The sequence below is a fragment of the Anguilla rostrata genome, chromosome 15 (assembly GCF_018555375.3).
Source record: "Anguilla rostrata isolate EN2019 chromosome 15, ASM1855537v3, whole genome shotgun sequence".
NCBI lineage: Eukaryota > Metazoa > Chordata > Actinopteri > Anguilliformes > Anguillidae > Anguilla > Anguilla rostrata.
The window spans coordinates 26856052-26877883 of record NC_057947.1 but is presented as its reverse complement, the minus strand read 5'-3'; the positions used below and the strand labels follow the sequence as shown (position 1 = coordinate 26877883).

Sequence of the window (21832 nt, the reverse complement as noted above, 5' to 3'; positions counted from 1 at the left end):
GAACAAGGGATTCTGAGTAAAGGGAACAAGTGGGGTAAGGAAAAAGCATGTGGAGATCATAGCGGGATAGGAGAGAGCGAGTAGTCTGAATGGAGAATTCAGGGAGATGTTCAAGGGAGGATACAAGGTGATGCTAAGAGCTAACAGATAGGCTGCTAGGTGGCTCATTCAGTTAAGGCACCCTACTGCGGTGCTTGGATGAGCCTCACGGCCTTGGATCAAATCCGGACCGTGCTAACAGTGGCTGGTAGCTTCGTAGGATAACGCACAATTGGCGATTGCATCTCCCAGGGCATGGGAGGGTTTAGTCAGTTGCAGATAATTGGACCCCCCCCAAATTTGGTTGGGAGTTGGATATACTCAGCCCCACGTTTGGTTCCAATTTATATTTTACTTTTTAAAGAAAAGACAGTGGAGAGCAGGAGATGTGGAAGGGAGAGACCGAGTAGGATCAGGAAAATGCACCAGCGAAGGTTGAGAGGGTTCCTAGAGGTCCAGCACTTGACTGTCTTTACCAGCACCACCTGACTTTTCAATTCTCCTGTCCCTACCTTGTCGTGACACCAATCCTGCATACCCCCCGACCCTTCCCACCTACCCTGTCTTCACCCCCCCCCTTCCCCCCTTCCCCCCTCAGTACCCACCACTGCCCCCAGCCCACCTGATGCAGTCGACCGCTACCTGGAGACCCCCGGGGATGATAATGAGCATGCCCACTTCCAGAAGGCCAAGGAGAGCCTGGAGGCCAAGCACAGGGAGAGAATGTCTCAGGTGTGGGAGCGTTTGACCGCCGATTAAGTGAGCAGGGTGTGAAGAATGATTTTACCCACACTGCTCGTTCATCTCATCATCATCACCTGAGCCAATGATATTTAGTGAAATAAAGTGGCTTTTTTGTATAGTTATGCATGATTTTCATTCAGGATATTGATTTTGCCACAGACTTTTTCTGTGAAAGGATAATGTCTTAAACAGCACTGCATTTATATATGTGTGTTCAAAATACAATTGCAATTGTTGTGATTGCAATTTAGGAAATTGCAGTGTCCCCTATGATACATTCTAAGAATGCTGGCTTGCAGCAGCCCTCAAGCAATCTGCATTTTTAACATAGCTAGTCGTGACATCAAAGGCGATAGGCTATCAAAATGACCAATTACCTGTCACTGAAAACCAGCCTTAAGGTGGTGTTGACTGCTGACCAATGCTCCATCAGATCATTACTCAGAAAGACGTGGCTGGAGGTCATTAAGACACTGTTCTTCTGCTCTCCAGGTGATGAGAGAATGGGAGGAGGCTGAAAGAGAGGCGAAGAGCCTGCCGCGTGCTGACAAGAAGGCCGTCATCCAGGTGAGACTCTCTTAGGCACCTTCAGAGACACAACTGTTCGCATGAGGCTTGCGTTCCTGGCGTTATAGTCATAAACGCAAAAATACATAGTCAACTCTGTCAATGTACTCTCGAACCGAAGTACAGTTCCCACGCACTTGATTCGTATGATTCTACTGAGCTCCCCGTGCAGTGACATTAAACAGGAGTGACAGCAACACAGACTTTTACTCTCACCCTCACTCTGGCCCTGTGGAACTGAGTGTGTCCTACGGCTGAATTTCTTCTGAAAATTCATTTTCATTCCCGTCTCATCTCTCCCTTCTTTCCTGTATTTTCTTTCCTCCCCCCATATCTTCTTCACCCATGTCTCACTCGCTTTCAGTGGTAGATAAGTGATACTTTATTATTTATTAGCCTGAGCTGCATTAGTGTACTCGTTACCCTGACGGTCACGCGAGGTAAATGGTTGCTTATCCGTTGTGCATTGGTGACTGTGAGCCTAATTTGTGCTTTGTCATGCTACACTTTGAAGGTGTCGCACGACGTTTGACATTTAAGCTTCGGCAAGGGTTCTGTTGTCTCTATGGTAACGAGACGCAACACTCCTGTCCGTTTGTTTACATTTGTAAACCGCAATCGCACTGCGCGACAACGTACGACTGTGTCCATGACACATAATTATAGAGGTGCATGACATTGAGGTAAAAGTGTTGTGCGAGTTAAAAATACTCAATTTTTGTCAAGCGAAAGTGTTGTTGTGTTGTGTGATGGGTATACATTGGGCTTAAGGCTGATTGAGTCCTGGTGCGCGCAGCATTTCCAGGAGAAGGTGGAGAGCCTGGAGCAGGAGGCGGCCAGCGAGAGGCAGCAGTTGGTGGAGACGCACATGGCGCGCGTGGAGGCCCTGCTGAACGACCGCCGTCGCCTAGCGCTGGAGAACTACCTGACCGCCCTGCAGGCCGACCCCCCCAGGGTACTGACCGTTACTGCTCCCCCAGCTTACAGTATATACCATCTCCTGCAACTCTGTACATATACCACCACCCGAAACACTGTTCATATACCACCTCCTGCAACTCTGTACATATACCACCACCCGCAACTCTGTACATATACCACCTCCCGCAACACTGTACATATACCACCTCCCACAACTCTGTACATACACCACCACCCGCAACTCTGTACATATACCACCTCCCACAACTCTGTACATATACCACCACCCGCAACTCTGTACATATACCACCTCCCGCAAGACTGTACATATACCACCTCCTGCAACTCTGTACATATACCGCCTCCCACAACAGTGTACATATACCACCTCCCACAACAGTGTACATATACCACCTCCCGCAAGACTGTACATATACCACCACCCCAACAGTGTACATAAACTACCTCCCGCAACTCTCCCGCAAATCTGTATATATACCACCACCCGCAACTCTGTACATATACCACCTCCCGCAACTCTGTACATATACCACCTCCCACAACTCTACATATACCACCTCCTGCAACTGTGTACATATACCACCTCCTGCAACTCTACACATATACCACCTCCTGCAACTCTACACATATACTACCTCCCGCAACTCTGTACATAAACTACCTCCCACAACTCTGTACATATACCACCTCCCGCAACAGTGTACATATACCACCACCCGCAATTCTGTACATATACCACCACCCGCAAGACTGTACATATACCACCTCCCACAACTCTGTACATATACCACCTCCCGCAACTCTGTACATAAACTACCTCCCGCAACTCTCCCACAACTCTGTACATATACCACCTCCCGCAACAGTGTACATATACCACCACCCACGACTCTGTACATATACCACCACCCACAACTCTGTACATACACCACCACCCACAACTCTGTACTTTCACAATTACCTGCAACGCTGTACAGATACCTCCCCCCACAACTCTGTACATATACCACCCGCAACTGTGTACGTATACCAGTACCCATAGCTCTGTATATATATATATACAGTACCACCACATGCAACTCTGTACATAGCTGTAGTTACCCTATTCTGAATATTCACCACTATGCACAACTCTGCTGTACAGGGCAACAGTGCTGTTAAGATGTTTTAGCTGAAATGATATGCCACTGCCCACCGTTGAGAAATATCCAAAATGTCTGAACAAGTCCTCCTTTATCAGCTGAAGGTTGATATCCCAAAATGAAAGCTGTCTGTATCTCGCTGTTGACCTCGTCCTCTGTCATTTTCATGTCCCATATCAGTGGTGAGTATGTGAAAAGAAACACTGTGTGTTTTACGCTCCACAAACAACAGGACATGTAGACCCAGTGACCCTGGGAGACAGTCCTCCTGGATTCTGATCTCCTTCTGTACAGGCACAGCCGTTTCTGTCTAAGAGACTCCAGTTTACTGTCGGTTTTACTTAAGCCTATTAAAAAAACCCCCCCTCCCCTCTCCCTCCTTCCATTATGTTCTCCCCTCTCCTTCTCCTTTTCTGTCTCTCCTCCCCCCCTTTCTCCCCTCCCTCTCTCTCTCCTCCTCCTCTCTCTCTCTCACTCTCTCCTTCCCGCTCTCCCTCTCTCCCCCTCTCTCTCTCTCTCTCTCTCTGTAGCCCCGCCATGTCTTCAGTCTGCTGAAGAAGTATGTGCGCGCGGAGCAGAAAGACAGACAGCACGCCCTCAAGCACTTTGAGCATGTGCGCATGGTAGACCCCAAAAAGGCAGCGCAGATCCGCCCCCAGGTACCGCCCAAACCCCTCCCAACCTGCAGGGAGGCGCTGTATACCCATACCGTATCAGGCATATGCTGTATGCCTATGCATGAAATCTGTGGTATCGTTCTGTATACGTACTGTATCATGCATGTAATGTCATAATGCACGGTGTCGTTGTGTATGCATGCTGCATTATAGCAGTATTTGTTTGAAACCAGCTAGCTGGTACAGTGCACCCCTCTTTTCAGCATATCAAATGTAGGAGAAAAACTAGCTATGTGTTAAGGAAAACCACAGGATGAATCATCCCTTTTCAGATGCTTTTAAAATGCTCTACGTGTAATAATGAAGTGCTATTTCAGTTAATGTTTTTTCATATTTATCAGGTAATGGCATGTAATTATTTCTTTTCAGCATGGTAAATTAACTAATAAAAGCCATTTTAGATTAGAGTATGTTTGCTCTTGCATATTCAGAACTGTGCCTCATGGTCTCTTGTCGGACGTTTAGCTTAGCAAGATCACATGAAACTGGGGTCTCTTCTGTAACATGGCAACTAAAACAAAGTTTCCACCTGCCAACGTGAAACCTTGTCAATTGAAATCCTATGTAGTGTTAATGTGAACCATGCCAAGCCTTTGAGGCTTTCACCCCTGTTGTAAACGCCTTAAGGTCTTTTTGACGGCTACGAAATCATAAAACAAACATTATTTCATAAAATTTCGGAATCGTACATAAAGTATATCTTGCATTTCAAGATCAGTAATCTAAAATATGTATTCATGTAATAAAATGACATGATTCCACATAGCTAACATTCCGGAAACTCATCCTATGTCATGTGACTGCTGTATCACTATGATACACGCGCAGGATAAATGGTACAGTTTAAGCAATAAAGCCGCATTCATAGATGCCAATGGACTCCATAGAGTGCTTGGCTGTGCTGGGAGGCTTATGCAGACGTCATGTTCCGTGGGAGTGGTGGCAGTGCGAACAGTTGGCCTTGGTCTTCACAGTGGGCACTTTGCGGGAAGTGGGTGGTGTGATTGCTGATTTGCTGGTCAGCAGATGCACTGCAGTCTCGTGCATGAACTCGAGCCGCGTGAGCGACCCGTGATGTCATCCCTCCCTTCCCCAGGTGCTGACCCACCTGAGGGTGATCGAGGAGAGGATGAACCAGTCTCTCGGGCTGCTGTACAAAGTGCCCGGCCTCGCCGACCAGATCCAGGACCAAGTGGGTGAGTCTCTCCCCATGCAGCACCTCACTCCCCTCTCCCTACATCCCCCCTACTCACCCCCCTATCCCTACTCTCTCCCCCTCCCTACCTCCTCCCTACTCACCCCCCTATCCCTACTCTCTCCCCCTCCCTACCTCCTCCCTACTCACTCCCCCTCCCTACATCCCCCCTACTCACCCCCCTATCCCTACTCTCTCCCCCTCCCTACCTCCTCCCTACTCACCCCCCTATCCCTACTCTCTCCCCCTCCCTACCTCCTCCCTACTCACTCCCCCTCCCTACATCCCCCTACTCACCCCCTATCCCTACTCTCTCCCCTCCCTACCTCCTCCCTACTCACTCCCCTCTCCCTACCTCCTCCCTACTCACTCCCCTATCCCTACTCTCTCCCCCTCCCTACCTCCTCCCTACTCACTCCTCTCCTTTTACCTCCTCCCTACTCGCACGCTCCTCAGCACACCTCCTTTCTTCTTACACTCGTCTCCCTGCCTCTTTAGTCCTGAAAGTCCATCAGTTTATTTGTGGCCATCCATGGCTTCCTCCTCTATCCTCCATCAGGCCTCTGTCTTGTTTCTGTTGCAGTCTATTTTTCTCAATTCTGTCATGTTGATATCCTTCTTTTCTCTTCCTCGTCTCTTCTCTCCTCCTCCTTTCTCCCTCTCCTTCCCGCGCAGAAGAGCTGCTGCAGAGGGAGCAGTCGGAGATGTCCCAGCAGATCTCGTCCCTGCAGAGCGATGTCAGGGTGAGCTACGGAAACGACGCCCTGATGCCCGACCTGCCGGACAGCACCCCGCCCCTGGACCTGCTGCCCCCTGAGGAGGCGGGGCCGGGCCTGGACGGGCTGGGCTTCATCCACCCCGAGAGTTTCGGACAGGCCAACACTCAGAACCAGGGTAACCCAACGCCGTAACGCGGATCCCCATAGCAACGGAAAGTGCTATTCTCCAGTGACTATGAAAAGACTAATAGCAGTATCAATAGCTATAATTAATCATAATGAGCATCATGCTTTTATTTATTGCATGGTTAATAGCAGATATTATATAATGCATACACTACCATGATTTATAAATACTTGATGCTCACCTTTCTCTCTCTCTCTCTCTCTCTCTCTCTCTCTCTCTCTCTCTCTCTCTCTCTCTCATTCTCCATCATGCCTCCTCTATCTCTCTCTCTCTCTCTCTCTCTCTTATCTCTCTCTCTCTCCTCTCTCTCTCTCTCTCTCTCTCTCTCTCTCTCTCTCTCTCTCTCTCTCTCTCTCTCTCTATTTTCCAGTTGAACCAGTTGATGTGCGCCCTGCCCCTGATAGAGGACTTCCTACTCGACCAGGCATGTGCTTGTAATCTGTGTATGCGTGCTCGTGTGTGCTTGCGTGCGTGTGTATGTGCGCGCACTCACGTGTGTGTGTACATGCAGTTGTGCGTGTGTGATTTTCAGTACATTCTCTCTCTGTCCAGGGTCTGGTCTGAAGCCAGAGGAGGTTCCTGAGCTCAGGATGGATTCGGAAGTGAGGCAGAGTGCTGGATATGAAGTACACCACCAGAAACTGGTACATACTGTACACACAGCTTACATCACAAACAGCACATACGTTACATACTCACAGTACACACTGTACAATCACACAGCGTACACCACACACTGTACATACACTAAATACACACAGTACATACGCTACCTAAACACAGCGTACACCACACACAGTGCATATGTTACATACACACAGCGTACACCACACACAGTACATACGCTACATACACAGGGCGTATACCACACACAGTACATACGCTACATACATGCAGCATACACACACACTGTACAAACACACAGAGTACACCACACACACACACACACAGACACACACGCATATAAACTGTATGTGCCACCCATGCACACACACACACCACAAAATGGAGTACATTTGATTGGATCCCAAATCATGAGCCGAGGCCAGGATGGTTCCCAGCTGTCCTTGTCGCTGAGTTGAAAGGTAGCGTTGCCATAGTAACCGCGGCCTGCTGAGACCAGCGTGATGTCTCTGTCCTCCTTCCTGAGAGAACCTCACATCATTCCGCCCGCCGCGATGAGCGAGCATGTGTCACGTCCGCGCGCACCATCTGTTCTGCAGAGTGGGATTATGGGGGTTTAAAAGTCCTGTCAATACCGACGTCCCCGCCAGCTTCCGTGTCATCGGCATCTGCGTGCAGCGACCGCTACGCGTGACTCCTCCGTCCGGGTGATGATTTAAACCCCTCCCTCATTCCAGGTCTTCTTCGCCGAGGACGTGGGCTCCAACAAGGGAGCCATCATCGGGCTGATGGTGGGCGGAGTCGTCATAGCGACCGTCATCGTCATCACCCTGGTGATGTTGAGGAAGAAGCAGTACACATCCATCCACCACGGAGTGATAGAGGTGAGGGAGGGGAAGAGCGACTGATCAAGGGGGGAGATGGAGAGAAGTTGTAGGGGAGGGTGGAGTGTTAAAGGAGAGATGGGGAGGGAGAGAAGAGAGGTGGAGGGAAGGTTGGAGAGAGAAAGCAGGGGATGAAATAATAGAAGAGAGATGGAGGGGAGGGAGATAGAGCAGGGATGGAATGATAGAAGCAAGATGGAGGGAAGGTTGGAGAGATAGAGCAGGGGATGGAATGATAGAAGCGAGATGGAGGGAAGGGTAGATGGATAGAGCAGGGGATGGAATGATAGAAGCGAGATGGAGGGAAGGGTAGATGGATAGAGCAGGGGATGGAATGATGGAAGCGAGATGGAGGGAAGGGTAGATGGATAGAGCAGGGGATGGAATGATAGAAGAGAGATGATGGGAAGGGTGGAGTGATGGAGCAGAGGGTGGAATGTGGAGCACTGGCGATAGGGAACGAGTGTTTTCTGTGTCCGTCTGTGAACAGGTGGATGCCGCAGTGACCCCAGAGGAGCGCCACCTGTCTAAGATGCAGCAGAACGGCTATGAGAACCCCACCTACAAGTTCTTCGAGCAGATGCAGAACTGAGGGCCAGGCACACTACGCCATCTCGCAACCCCTCCCCCCCTCCCTCCCTCACCCCTCCCCCCCCATCCCCCCTTTAACCCCAGTCTGAGAGCTTTTTACAGGACAGTGTGGGCAGGGCAGACGCACACAACATTCCCTGTCATTCGCTTCGTCACCACATCAGTGAGCACGGCCACTGGCGTCGGCTGCCAGCGCCAGTAGATGTGTGCTTTTCCTGTGGCTGAGTAATTTCACGTCAGTTGCGATTGACTTGAGCGTTCGTTTTCTTTTTAAATTTTCTTTTCTTTTCTTTCCTTCTGACTGGCCTGCCCTGCTGTCACGATGGAGATGGAGTTCCATCTCTGGAAGCTTTTAAAAACGCGGCGGTGTTGATTTAGCCGCTTGTCTGGAGCCCCTGGTCCGCTGCTCTGTAGGATATTCTGTCGTGATTGGTGCAGATCTGTGCGTTCTTCTGTATGTCAGTTTGTTTAGTCCCTTACACTGTCCTGCTCCGCCCCTACACTAGTGTATTCCTACAGAATAGGTTGGTGGGGGGAGGTCAAAAAAAAAGTCATCAGTCTCTCCGCCCCTCTTCTCCTCCTCCTTCCCTCCTCTCTGTGTGCTTGGATGACAGCTGTGCTGTGTTTGACCACGCCTGGTTCTTAGTGGGGAAAAATATTAACGATGCTCTTCACCGAGCTCTTTATTTTAGGATTATGCTGTTTTGCGTTTGTTTTTCCAAAAAACAATCAAAATAGAAAAAAACAAATATAAAAAAAAAACACTGAAGGAAAAGTGTGGGGGGAGGGGGGGATTTTTTTATTTGCGTGAAATGTATTGAATTAGTGACCGAGACTAACTGTATCTATTTAGTGCATGACTATAATGACGAGAGAAAAATAGATTTTTGTTCTGCTACTTGGACTGGTCTTTTCTCAAGTAGAGATTGTGTAATTTAGCAGGATTGTAAATTTAGTGTATTGTGATCACGTGATTTAAAGAAAACAAAAAAGAATTCAGAATGTGGTCTGCTCTTATCATGGAGACATGCTTTAAGAAACTGATGCTTTTGTTTTTAATCATGCCATGCCCCCTCTAGTGGTCAGAGATGGGAATGCAGAATGGTTTGCAAGGGGTTGGCTAGCAGTAAGTGTGTAATTAATTGAAAGTTTTATTTTGTTGGCTTACTATGCATTCTCAGAGAGTATATTATTTAGAGGGTCTTTATTCAAATTTATTTTGCTTTTTTTTTTTTTTCAGAAGCTCAGGAGGTGGGGGGGAGGGGTGGGTTTACTGTAGTGGGATTGAGCATATTCTCCGTTCTTGTTTCTGTGTCTGCATATTTCATATATGAAAAAGAAATTGGTTGAAAACAGTGGTTGAACCCTCCTCCCTCCTTTCCTGTGTATCATATTCAGGGGTGCCAAGGAGGGGGAGTGAACTTCAATGACAAAACAATTCCCTCAACCACCCCTCTCTCTCTCATTAGAAACCTATACCTGTTGCCCAGAACACCATAGCCACACACCTCCGGCCCATCTTGTGTGTCATGTAGGGTTCATAAGGTTATAAAAGGCCTTGGTGAACAGATTTGACACATGGACCCCCCCTCTCCCCCACCCCTGCCTTCCTGTGCTGATCCTCCATCTCTCATTTCACCCCTCTCTTGTTTTAGATTACTCTAGTATATTTATCAACAACTTTTAAATATCAGAGTACAGTATATTGTACTGAATGTATCAATATTTGGCAAGTTCATATGGGAGCACCTGTCCTGCCCCCCACCATCCTGCCCCAGGCCTCAGAGATAGCCCCACCCCTCTCACCTTCAGGGGGGGTCATCAGTCTGGAAATTTAGCCAGTTCCCTAAAGCTCTGGCGGTCAGTTAACTGTCACATAAGACTAGAGATGATCGACGGATGGGATTATGTAGGAGACAGTCCATCCCTTTTGACAGCGCATCTGAAAAGTTGAATCGGTCATACAGAAATCATCAGCAATTCAGTCCATGCGCAAGAGGAGAAATCATTAAATCAATAGCTTATTTAAGGACATCTTTCTTTTTGTTACAATCTATAGCTTTTTCATGTTTCGTATTTCAAAAGGTGAAAAAATGTGTAGGCAGAAAAGGCAACTGCTTCGAAATGATTATTGATTTTTTTTTTTTTTTTTTGAGCGTAATGTTTGCTTGAATGTAATTGGCCCCAAATTGAAGATCCCTGAAAGGCAGGAAGTCACCTTCATGAAATGAAGAATTGAGGGGCTGGAACAGTCATAGGCAAAGAGCGTGTAACTGCTCACCCTACAGTAATGCAGGAGCTAGCAGTTCGATCACTTGGCTCCTCCCCACTGCAGTCTGTGTCCACTCCGTCCTCTAGGACTGGGATACTCAAATCTGGCCCCCAGGCTGTGGACTACCAGGCAGAAGAGTCATTCAGCAGTACTACTGACCTTGAGGGCCAGATTTCAGTATACCTGTTCTACGACCACAGTGCCCTGTCTCGCTCCCGTGTTGCCCTGGACAGGAAATTAAGATGAGGAGTCATAACTGAATCCAAGGGGTCCATTCCCTTGTCCCCCCGATTTCCAAAGTGAGGGCAACATTAGCCACTAAACAGTCAGTTTTCCTGAAGGAGGTACAATGTTATAAAGCCACACAGGTGGAGAGTGTGGGAAACGTAGTATGCAGATGGATTTGTAGTTTTTTTAGTTGAAGCAGGAAAAGCCTCCATTATCATTGAATGTGATTGTTACGCTGTTGCATAAGCTTCCCCGGCATTACACTACACAACACACAAACCAAAGCCCTTCAGACAGGTGCGGTATTCGTAAAAAAGGTGGGTGTGTCTTATCGATTAGGAACGCCTTTTCTAGCAGGGATTTGGACTGACCCAATGCCTGAAAACCTCTAGCAGGCATCAGAACTGTACCAATGCCTGAATGAAGGAAGGGGGTGGGAGTAGGAAGTGCGGTGATGGAGTGAATTATTGTATTGTGACGTTGTTTCTTTAGTGTTGTTATGGAGTGCCTGCGATGGTCAGTAGGGGGCAGTAGAGTTAGCAGGGTTTTTCCTTTGTGATTTTTCTGTGCAACTGTACAAACCATTTGCTTTGACAGGGAAAGCTTTCTACACTGTATTACATAAATAAAGTTCAAAATGTACATACATCCTCCCTGAGATTCGTGGTGATATTTGGGAGTGGCTGCGTAATGTTCCTTTCCTGTTTACCCACAGCTCCACCCGAGTGAAAATTCACTCGTACGTCGGCTCCTTTTCAATCTCTGTAGCCCTTTGTCCAGGGGAACTTAGCTACCGTCTTAGCGACATGCATTACAGCTTGAAAATCCCAGGGGATCTGAACAGACAGCTCTGAGGCAGAATCGTGATGGCTGTCTGCTGTAAAGGGTGCTTATGAGTAAAATTCTAATAAAGTGTTTGGTAAAGAATCTGGATTAACCTGGTTCAGAAATACCTTTTAGGATTACAGTGTTAAATACAATACTAGGTTGTGCCTAAGACCAATTAGTAATGAATAATAATTAGTCCTGAAAATAGGTTTACAGAAATTACATGATATTTCTAAAAAGCAGAGCTGAAGGTCTGACAGTATGACTTCTAACAGTACGAACATTCACTTCAAATGTCACTTCTGATTGGCAGCCAACTGAACAGTGGAGCTGCAGATTGGTTCAAATGTGAGTGTCACGTTACGTACGCAAAGTAAACCGTCTCCAAGTAACCACTACCAAATACTCCTATAGTAGGCACTTAAGGAATTTGTTGCTTTCGAGATGAAAATTATTTTAAATGAATTCAAATGAACAGGGTTAATATCAAAGCAGTGTTTGTTTAAAAAATCCATATTTTTAAAGCTCTTTAAAATTCTTGCTCTTTTGAAAATATCCCTGGGTTTAATGTGTTGGCACGTCTCATGACTCAATAGTATAGTTGTTTTTTTGCAACTACTGATTTGGCTGCCTGCTGTGGTAGGTGAAAATACTGCTGAAATATGAAATATGGGTAAGTTCACAAGCTTTAAGAAACAGTCTGATGGAATTTTCTTCACCTAGCAACACCTCTTAAGGACAAGTATTAAACAAATCTTGTTACCCTGATATTGAACTCGATGTCCCCAAGTTATGTCTAAGGATAATTCGCACGTACACATTTTTTAAAAATGGATGTTTGTGTTAAAAGCCAGAGTAAAGTCTTTCTACAGGACAGGCGAGTGCCCAGCAGAAGGAACAGATCATTCAGACGGACGCACGGATAAGAAAAGATGCCTCTTTATTGCCCCCTGGTGAACAAGAAAGGTCCACACACTGGGTAAATCTCCAAAAGAAAGAACTTCAATTGAGGATACACTGCCCTTGCGGTTATCAAAAACATGGAGTATATACAATGGAAATGCTACAAATGGTTTCACTCATAGCCAAATACAAGTCTCATTCACTCAGGACTGGAAGCCCTCAGTGAGAGGCAGGGCTGCTCACCCCTGTTCCTGGAGATCTACTGTCCAGTAGGTTCATTTCAACCCTGACAAAGCACTCCTCATGCTATAGCTAGAGATTTTGTTGAGCTACTAATTAGAAAAATCAGGTGTGCCAAATCAGGGTTGAAATGAAGACCTACAGGGTGGTTCATCTCCAGGAACAGGGTTGGGCAGCCCTGTCTCTCTCACACACGCACGCACACACACACACACACAATAAGGATGGCTGTATCAGAGAGACTCGGAGCTAGTACGCTAGGCCACAGATCTATAGAAACTTACGCAGTGTCAGAGTCTCAGATGTGGCTTTTTTCCCTCTTTAGAGGACAGCGGTACGGTTCCACTGATGCGATGGTGGTGCGTTTCTCACACGTACAGCCAAACAGGCACACGACACACACACACAGAGCACTCAATACTCATCTCCTCCCACCCATACCTGCACCCTCCCCAAATATCCCTCCCTCATCATGGGCTTCCAGTTTCCTCTCTGCACACGGCAGGCAGTCGCGCGATTGGCCCCGACGCATCACGGCACCCGGGCCAATCGAAGACCAGCGTGTGCCGTGTGCAGACAGCGAGCTGGCTGGTTGTTCTTGCGGTTTAGCCACGCCCCCCCCGCACCCACCCCCCGCCCACCCTTTGCCCTGCCCCTCCTTCGCCTCAGCTGTCCTTCTCCAGGGCGGTGGTGGCGAGCGTCACCGTGGCGACGGGCTGTCCCAGGCTGTGCAGCTGCATCCTGGCCAGCTTCTTCTGCTCGCACTCTGTCACCAGGTGGTTGAGCTCTGCGGCACTGTAGCCAATCAGGGTCTTCAGATCGCACACAAACTTGTACACAAAGCGCTTGCCCTGCACTTTGCAGATCATGTCCCCGTCATAATAGTATCTGCAAAGACGAGGGCAGACCGCTACTGTTAGAGAGCACTGAGCGGCGGGACACAAATCTGCTGCAGAGACGAGACGTACTGTGTGAGGTCTGACTCAAGATAAAACAGCAGGAGAGACACAGGAACACAGAGCAGACACGATCATCCATTCCAGACTGGAATACATAAAAAAAGGCTATGAAGAGCAACTGTGCCTTAGAATGCCGTTTATCGCTAATCATCTTAACAAATAAACGTTGTGCTCTTAGAAGAATGACATCTTGGTAGACAGACTAAAAAATACGGACAGTATTTACAGACAGACGGATGGACAAAGAGCTGAGCATGCACCTGCGCTGACAGACAGAAAGACAGACAGACACGCACGCAGGGAGGCAGGCAGGCAGGCAGACAGACAGACAGACATACACAGACAGACAGAGGCAGAGACTGACCGTAGCGCGCGGCTCAGCTTCTCGTAGTTCATGGTGGGCTTGTTCTTGCGCTGGCCCCACTTGTGCGCCACCAGCTCGGGCTGGTTCAGTTTGAACTCGCCGTCGTCCCCCACCCAGGAAATGCAGTCACGGGCGTCTTTGTCCGTCAGCAGCTCCAGCAGGAACTGCCAGAGCTGGATCTGACCGTTGTTGCCTGGGAGACGGGGGGTGATGGGGGAGAGGAGTGCGCATGAGCGTGTTGGTTTAGGAACACCCTGTGCTTTCCATAAAGCCAAACACAGCATGGGCCCAGAACACACAGGGAGCACAAACACTACCCAACCAGCCACAGTGGCATACACATACCCACGTGCGCACACGCACACATGCGCATACACATATGCACGTGCACACACATACGCACATGCGCGCGCACACACACACACACACTCAGACAGACACACACAGGTCTCTCAGTACCGGTGCGGTTCCCCGGTGAGCTGCGGTCCTCTCCTCCAGAGATGCGTGGTGAGCGCTGGACTTTGCTCTGCTTGGTGGTCAGAACCTTAATTGTGGCAGGAGGAGCCTGCTGCACAGAGGCAGGGATGATCTGCACAGCTGTGAAAGAGAGAGCCATTAACACACAGAACAGGACATTACACACACAGACGATACACACACAGAAATGACGCGTTACATACGCAGAGGCTTCACACAAGAAAAAGTGTGATGATCCACAAAAAACAAAAGATGATTTCACACAAATGAGGTTAGGAAATCAACTAGGGCACCAAGAAGAAACTCACGCTGGTCAATGGTCACCGTGGCGATCTGGCCAGACTGGTCCTGACTAGCCAGCACATCTGCAGAAAGCATTCACAGCAGTCACAACAATGTCTGTACCACACCTCCCTCATCAATTACACACACAACTCTGCTACACTAGTCGGGCTAACACCCCCCCCCGTACACACACCCACACACACACACGCTTTTTTACTCACACTTGCGCAGGAGCTCCAGGTGGCTCCACAGGATCTCTCCGTGCGGGACGCTCTGCAGGAAATCCTCCTGGGTGAAAGCGCAGAGCTCTCGGCCGGAGATGTGGATCCCCCCGACGTCCACGTCCACCATGCTGAACTCCTTCATCACCCACACCGCCCAGTGTATCACCTGATCCGCGCTCCACTGCACGGGGTCTGCAAGAGACGAGCGCTGAGGCGTCTCATCGCCTCCGAGAGCGGCGCCGTCGACAGAGGGGCGCGCGCGAGCGCCTACTCACCGTACGGGATGCCCAGCCGAACCTGCTCCTTGCGGTAGCCCTCCAGGGCGGCGGCCCACCGCGTCACCTGCTCCGACGTCTCGTCCGCCACCACCGAGCGGTCCAGGGCGATCACCTGCCCGTCCTCCACCAGCTGGCCGTCCTCGCCGGCCGCCGCGTCCGGGTCGATCACCACCTCCACCGTCTCCACCGGCTTCACGATCTCCAGGATGTTCAGCCTGGGCTCCACACCTGGAGCGAGAGAGTCTGCGGGATCACGGGGCCGTCAGACGCGTAAACCCCCGGCCTCGTCCAGCAGGGCGGCGCCCTTTCGAACCGCGGCAGACAGTTACCCGCGCATGTGATACCTTGTCTGGAGATGACCTGAACGCTGAGCTGGACCGTGCCGTCCGTCTTCACTCCCTGGTCAAAGAGGCTGTGGTCGGGGTCCAGCTAAAGGGAGGGAGGGAAGGCCAGAGTTCAGACATACAAATACACAGACATCCCAGTTGTAGTCCAAAATGTAGGTGCGGCATACCTGAATGTCCTGCAGACAGATCTCATGACCATCCAATGAGCACTGGAGGCGAGGCTCCAGCAGCTTCTTCAGGTTACCGATAGGCTCATTGATGTCAATAGCCTGTGTGACAAACTCAGCAGTTGCGATGGTCTGCTCCTCCACCCTACAAACATGTAGAATATCACTGGGACTGGAGTATTGTGTGGTCAAAGAGTGTAACAACCAATAAAGAGAATTCACACACATACATGTAAGCGCAGACATAATTAACTCACCCCTCTTCCATACACTCCTGCTTCTCCTGCCCATCGATCTCTATCTCTATCAGCTCCTCCGTCTCGCCTTTCGACATTGCTAACACCAGTCTGAGCCTGCAGAGTTTAAGTTCACAAATATACACCAGAGGAGAAACAGAGTGGGAACGTTTGTACAAGGTTTGCGAAACTGTGTGTGACACTGTGCAGGATTATAATAAAAACTGAGACATGCCTAAGAGAGGAGAGAAATTAAAACTCGTAAAATCCATGCAAATGGTACAGTAACTTCTTTGAGGGATTGAATATACAAACCTTATTACCATTATTTTTTATATGAAACCAATATGATTAAAATCATGCCTTTTTTTTAAAACTGCAGTGCTTTTGACACAAATTTTAATTATGTGAAATGTTAAACAAAAAATCTAAGGTGAAAAACCTTCGACTTTTCCAATGCACGGTTGTATAAAAACACAATACTGAGGCAATCTCAATATCATGGAAGCACTGTAGAACATACTACTACAGTAACATTAGATATAGAACACATTGGTTTTCCAACGGTTAACTATGTTAGCCGTAATATTTTTTAAATAAGACAGAGGTACACAACACTCTTGTTAGGTTGTCTGCGTCAGGGGGTAAATGGTGCTAGACCCTGGTAAGTAACTCAGCTACCTGGGTAATATTTGGGATCATTCCTACGTTCGGGTTCATGGAATATTAGGCGCGCGAATAGCGTCCTACGCAACACCGAGGCTTCTTGGTGTTCTATTAGGCCTACCGATTATTTACTAGCTAAAATACACATGAATGTATTCGGTATACAGTATTTAACCATACACACAGATTGCACAGCCCCCACGATTGTGTTGTATGCCAATTTATAAATTTAGCTAACAAGCTAAGTGACTGAACTTTTAGGCCGCTAGCTACTATTTGCCAAAAGAGGCCGGATTTCTTGACTGAGGGGGGGAACCGCGCCCTGGCTAACAGTGTACAGAGAGTCACACATTTCCGATCGATTATAAAAAGAAGAATACAGCTGATTAAATAATCGCTGTATTTTTGGTGCAATATAGAGGTCCATTCTACACCGGACATTTCTTTCAAATGTGGAAACTTAGAACGGAAATGGAAGAAACGGAAACAAAACAAAAGACGGGTAATGCAAAGCAGGCCGGAAATCCTGGCAACGGCGGCAGCTAAGCAGGAAAGATTTATTTCCAGAACTCGGTGGCATTTCTGCGGGTGGACCAAGGAAAGTTTAGGAAAAAGAAAATTCATTGTTTCCACCTAGATTAACACGAGAATTACATGCATTCCGACCATAGGTAGTCATCACAGATACTTGTTCCACTCCAGAACCAGGTAAAGTCAAGCGACCTAGTGCTAGCAAACTAGCTGCCGCGTTAACGTTAATCACGAGCTGCGGTAGCTAACGTTGCCTGCATGCTCGCTGACACGGTAACGATAGACACCAACAACCCTTTCACTAGCAATAAACCCATGTCTATGCTTATATTTGCCTTTCCGTTACGTTCACTTACTAGACAAACTATTTTCCAATATGTCTTTATTCGTTGGTGTAGCTAAGTAGTCTTGTGCTAATTAGCTGTTTATCATGCAACGTTAGATAAAGTAAAACACAACACATCAGCTGCTCTTTAAGTTGCGTATATTTGCTAGTTTAATTGGAATACTTATACAAACTAACTAGCTAGTTACGTAACGTTAAAGCAAATAAACCCCAATGTAGTTGTTTGACAAACTGTAGAGTGCCAGTTTAGCGAGTTGGCTGCTGCGCTAAAGTTAAATAGCGCGGTCGCTGCCCGCCAACAGTGTGGGAAGTAAAACGAAACGAAGTGAATAAAGATTAAATGCATATTTGAGTTGTTTTCAAACGTACCTCTTCTTAGAGAATATCCAAAAAACGTGATGCACACAGCTAGCTAGCTACCCTCGGTTGTAGTGATGGTAGAGTCCCTCCGAGGCTTACTCACACTGTTTGGTCTGCGTAAGATTGGAGGGGGAGGGGGTAAGTTAGCTAGCGAAATAACATAACGGTGTATGCATGTTTTGAGTTTACTGACCATTTGGCATCGCTGCAATTCACATGTATGGTCTCATGCAATTATTTAAAATGAAAGATGCAAAATAATATTTTTTTTATTGCTGATATTTTTAATTCATAAAATTAAAAACTTCGGACTACATAGCTAGGTACAAAGTTTATCATTTTTGACGCAGCTTTTGAAAATAAAGCTTAAAATCAAGAATGGAGAATTTATGTCAGTTGAATAAACTGTTTCAAAGTTTAAATTTATCTAGGTATTACGCGGGTCCGATGTCCTCAAAGGAACGTACGTTTGGGGAAAGCATTTGGCTAAGCTACTATGCTACAATTTGCGTAGCACCCACAATGCAGCACTCGTCCGTCAGCCATATTGGTACATCGAGCTCGGAGGACGAGTGTCAACTGCAAGGTGACTGTTTGCTTTTTAGTTTATTAGACATGTAAATTGACCGTTAGGATTGCAGCTAGACCAACACTTGGTTATAAAACTTACATAGGATGTTTATGGCGTGCTTATTAGCGTGTAAGAACCCAAACGCAAGATTTGTGTTATTGTGAAACCGTGTCTGGCTAGCGATTTGTGTGGGTGCCTGCAATTTCATCACTAAATAGCTCGGTGTCATATGGTTGTTTTGTAAGGTTGGTTATTTGTTAATAGTACTCAACAGGGATTAGTTTCTGTGATAGTTTTGGTTATTACTGCTACCTGTCTGGTGCCACTGTTAACCTACGTACAGAATCGCATTCAACCTATTTTAAGATTGTTTTGTGTCAACACATTTCATTCGTTTTGTCTGTGTATACTTTAGTGAACTTTAAAATTCATCATGTTGTAAATCTGTTTTCCTGCAATTTATTCAGTATTTCTGCTGCTAGTGCTACGCACGAAAGACTGGCCTAGCCGCGTCACCTGTGTGTCAGTGTTACACTGTTGATGCGTATCGGACACTCTTGTCCCAGCCGACCTACCCAGGTCATTTTAAATATAATTTAAGCCTACATACTGTATTACCATTTTTACGATGGAATATTTACGGATGCACTTAGGTTAAGTACCTATACTCTGCATATTTGAAGCATAATTATGTAAACTAATTCAGATATTCTAAAGTATAAAATGGTATACTTCAGCATGCCTTTTTTTCTTCTCACATGGGTTATTTAGGAACCAGAAGTGCCCGTCTGACAGTACAGGTGTGTATCTGACCCCTCTGCCTCTCTCTCCCTGTGCGTCATGCAGCAGCATGGCGCTGAACCGCCTTTTCCAGCTCTCCTCCCTCCTGCGCTCCGCAATAGCGCTGACCCTCCGCAGGAACGTGGGGCTCTCCGCCGTGGCTTTCAACCGGGCCAAGGACCTGGACCCCGTCCAGAAACTCTTCCTGGACAAGATTCGAGACTACAGGAGCAAGTGAGCAGGACAGGCAGCGTCTCCCTCTCTCCCCGGACACTCCTTACACAGTAATGTCCGTTAAAATGTGGCTTTGGCTGAATTGACACCGCAGAGCTTCAGAACCAGGGTGGAATAGCAGTTCTCTGGTTGGCTGTTCTGTCTTCTTAGGGGATCGGGGGGTATAGTGGATGCTGGGCCTGACTATCAGAAGAACCTGTCTGAGGAGATGACCAAACTGCAGCGGCTCTACGGTGGTGGTGACCTCACAAAATTCCCAGGCTTCAAATTCCCAGGTGAGTCGGATTATTGCTGGTCCATACAACGTTACCACATTCCAGGTTTACTGAATACGTGTTGGAGTCACGAAAGTATTATGCTTCTATTGTGAACGGTGGAAAAATTTAACACAAGATTTACGAAGTACTCTGTTACGGTTACTGTCCCTTAGATCTTTTGAAGTGAATAGGTGCCATTTTATACTTGCATTTGGGTTTCTGGGATCTCTGCAAAAAACAGGGAGGAGATGGTGTAAATTAAGTTAAGTACAGTATTCATAGGTAAGTTAGTAAGTAAAAAAATAAGGTGTAACTACACAGTGCGTTTAACCCCCAAAGTTCTTTTTTTGATAAATAAAAGATTTTTGTTAATTCTATGCAAAGCAGGTTATTTAAACTATATGAAGCACATGCAATGTGGAATTGTGATGCCGACTGTCGTAGGTGTAATTGTATCATCAACCAATCAGACCATCATTTCAGATGGTGGTTTCGCCTGCTAATTGGAAAAACAAATAATGGAATGTTAAGAGGTTCTGCCATTTTTGTGCCATCCACTCCCATCACTCACTCTGCCCGCAGTGGGTACTAACCCACTGAGCGATCTGCCCCATATGCAGTGGTTGAATAGAATAACAACATGGAAAGAATGAAAAGACACGTTAGCTGTTCATTGGGAGTCTTGTGGAGTATCTTACGATGTGCAGCGTCTTCATTTCCTGTGTGAAGACCACACTGGGGCCCTTTCCCCAGGGGATTTCCTGTCCAAACACCAAACTCTTTAACTTATCTAGATTTTAAGTGTAATCCTTTATGCAGTGTATTCATTTTGATAAGGAGGTTATTTTATTTGTTAAAGAGGTTTTTTGTGCTGAACAGAAAAAAAACTCTTTAAAGGAGTACCATGGTGGTTGAATGTGACACTTCCCAGTTGTCTTCAGGCAACAACAAAACAAATGTGCATAATTTTTTTATTCTTCAGTCATTTCAATGTACTTTAAAACATATTTTTCTAAGCCTAAATTTCCCACGATAAAAATTCACCCGAACCGTCTGGGCGTGGTAATGAGAACTGTCAGTTAGCTATGATTGACAGACCGTGCCCCGTTACCATAGCTAGCCCCATGATAAGCGCTATTTTTGGGAGACTGAATTTTCACAAGCTAGCTAGCTTAGTAGTATATCAAGTACCGATAGATAGCTAAGGTAAGGACGTTGACTTATATCCAATTATAATTTTTGCTATCTAGCTAGCCAAGTTAAGATAAAAGCACAACTATAAAAGCAAACTAGCAAGCTAACGTTATCGATAACATTGCCTATGAAAGCGAACCTCCTAGCTAGCTAACGTTAGCTAGCTAGCTAAATGAATTTAACCAGAAATAATCTAAAGCCACTTAATTTAAGTGAACCTAACGTTAGCAAATATTTGCATTGTCTGAACAGCAGGACGTGTTTCCTGTCAGATTTCTTTACGGCGTGGAAATGGAGTGGTTACTGTATTCATGACGTAGCAAATGACAACTTCTCACCGGTTGAAAATAGGACGATGAATTTAAACGCAATTTCTCCAAAATACAGAACCGGACATTTTAATACTTTGCTCATTGTGTTTCTGTCAATGCCTCTTTGCAAATAGACATAAAACGAGGAATGTGAAAATCACCAGGTAACTCCTTTAACAAATAACAGAAAACAGAAGAGAAAAGGTGAAAGCCTGGTGGAGATTCTGGTAATTTCCATAACAATATCATAAATGTATTTTCTTTCTTTAGAGCCTAAGTTGGATGAAGTGGCACCCAAATGAGGAATCCTCATCCTAATGTCTTCTGTTTTACATGTTAGTGCTTATTATTAGTATTATTATTATTATTTAATAAATGAAACTCTTATGAAGCACTGTCTCTCTGTGGTGGATTTTTTTCAACAGTAAGCTTATTTCAGCGAGGGTTGTCCTGAACCATGATC

General features: G+C 46.7%; 3 protein-coding genes across 13 annotated transcripts in view; 2 read left to right on the top strand and 1 right to left on the bottom strand.

The window, feature by feature from the left end:
- The window catches only part of LOC135240525 (amyloid-beta A4 protein-like), a 32909-nt gene extending 21450 nt beyond the window's left edge, over window positions 1-11459 (top strand). For 2 of the 4 annotated variants that reach the window (XM_064310083.1, XM_064310080.1), the window contains 10 exons: window positions 638-771; window positions 1276-1350; window positions 2147-2305; window positions 3965-4093; window positions 5208-5307; window positions 5985-6200; window positions 6583-6636; window positions 6765-6856; window positions 7574-7720; window positions 8211-11459. In XM_064310083.1, the coding sequence (XP_064166153.1) occupies window positions 638-771; window positions 1276-1350; window positions 2147-2305; window positions 3965-4093; window positions 5208-5307; window positions 5985-6200; window positions 6583-6636; window positions 6765-6856; window positions 7574-7720; window positions 8211-8312 (1208 nt within the window). In that variant the 3' untranslated portion in view covers window positions 8313-11459. Of the gene's footprint in view, window positions 1-637; window positions 772-1275; window positions 1351-2146; window positions 2306-3964; window positions 4094-5207; window positions 5308-5981; window positions 6201-6582; window positions 6637-6764; window positions 6857-7573; window positions 7721-8210 lie in introns of all 4 variants that reach the window. The other 2 variants (XM_064310082.1, XM_064310079.1) reach the window with 1 other exon arrangement.
- A 1103-nt stretch (window positions 11460-12562) lies between these two features.
- On the bottom strand, window positions 12563-18348 carry gabpa (GA binding protein transcription factor subunit alpha). Of its 5 annotated transcripts, XM_064310084.1 has the most exons (11): window positions 18216-18348; window positions 18032-18135; window positions 16141-16236; window positions 15884-16028; window positions 15699-15798; window positions 15367-15612; window positions 15089-15283; window positions 14891-14947; window positions 14565-14702; window positions 14106-14298; window positions 12563-13670 (listed from the first exon to the last, which is right to left on the bottom strand). In XM_064310084.1, the coding sequence occupies exons 3-11, from the start codon at window positions 16215-16217 to the stop codon at window positions 13448-13450; spliced, it is 1374 nt and encodes a 457-aa protein (XP_064166154.1). In that variant the 5' UTR covers window positions 16218-16236; window positions 18032-18135; window positions 18216-18348; the 3' UTR covers window positions 12563-13447. The 5 variants fall into 5 exon arrangements, with proteins under 5 accessions (XP_064166154.1, XP_064166157.1, XP_064166156.1 ...); XM_064310087.1 differs by having other exon boundaries at window positions 15367-15597; window positions 18032-18311; XM_064310086.1 differs by having other exon boundaries at window positions 15714-15798; window positions 18032-18311.
- On the top strand, window positions 17298-21760 carry atp5pf (ATP synthase peripheral stalk subunit F6). Of its 4 annotated transcripts, none has more exons than XM_064310095.1 (4): window positions 17298-17493; window positions 19443-19607; window positions 19758-19882; window positions 21640-21760. In XM_064310095.1, exons 2-4 carry the CDS (start codon window positions 19444-19446, stop codon window positions 21669-21671), a joined length of 321 nt encoding a protein of 106 aa, XP_064166165.1. In that variant the 5' UTR covers window positions 17298-17493; window position 19443; the 3' UTR covers window positions 21672-21760. The 4 variants fall into 4 exon arrangements, with proteins under 4 accessions (XP_064166165.1, XP_064166163.1, XP_064166166.1 ...); XM_064310093.1 differs by having other exon boundaries at window positions 17299-17493; window positions 19440-19607; XM_064310096.1 differs by lacking the exon at window positions 17298-17493 and adding an exon at window positions 18474-18608.
- Window positions 21761-21832: the final 72 nt, after the last annotated feature.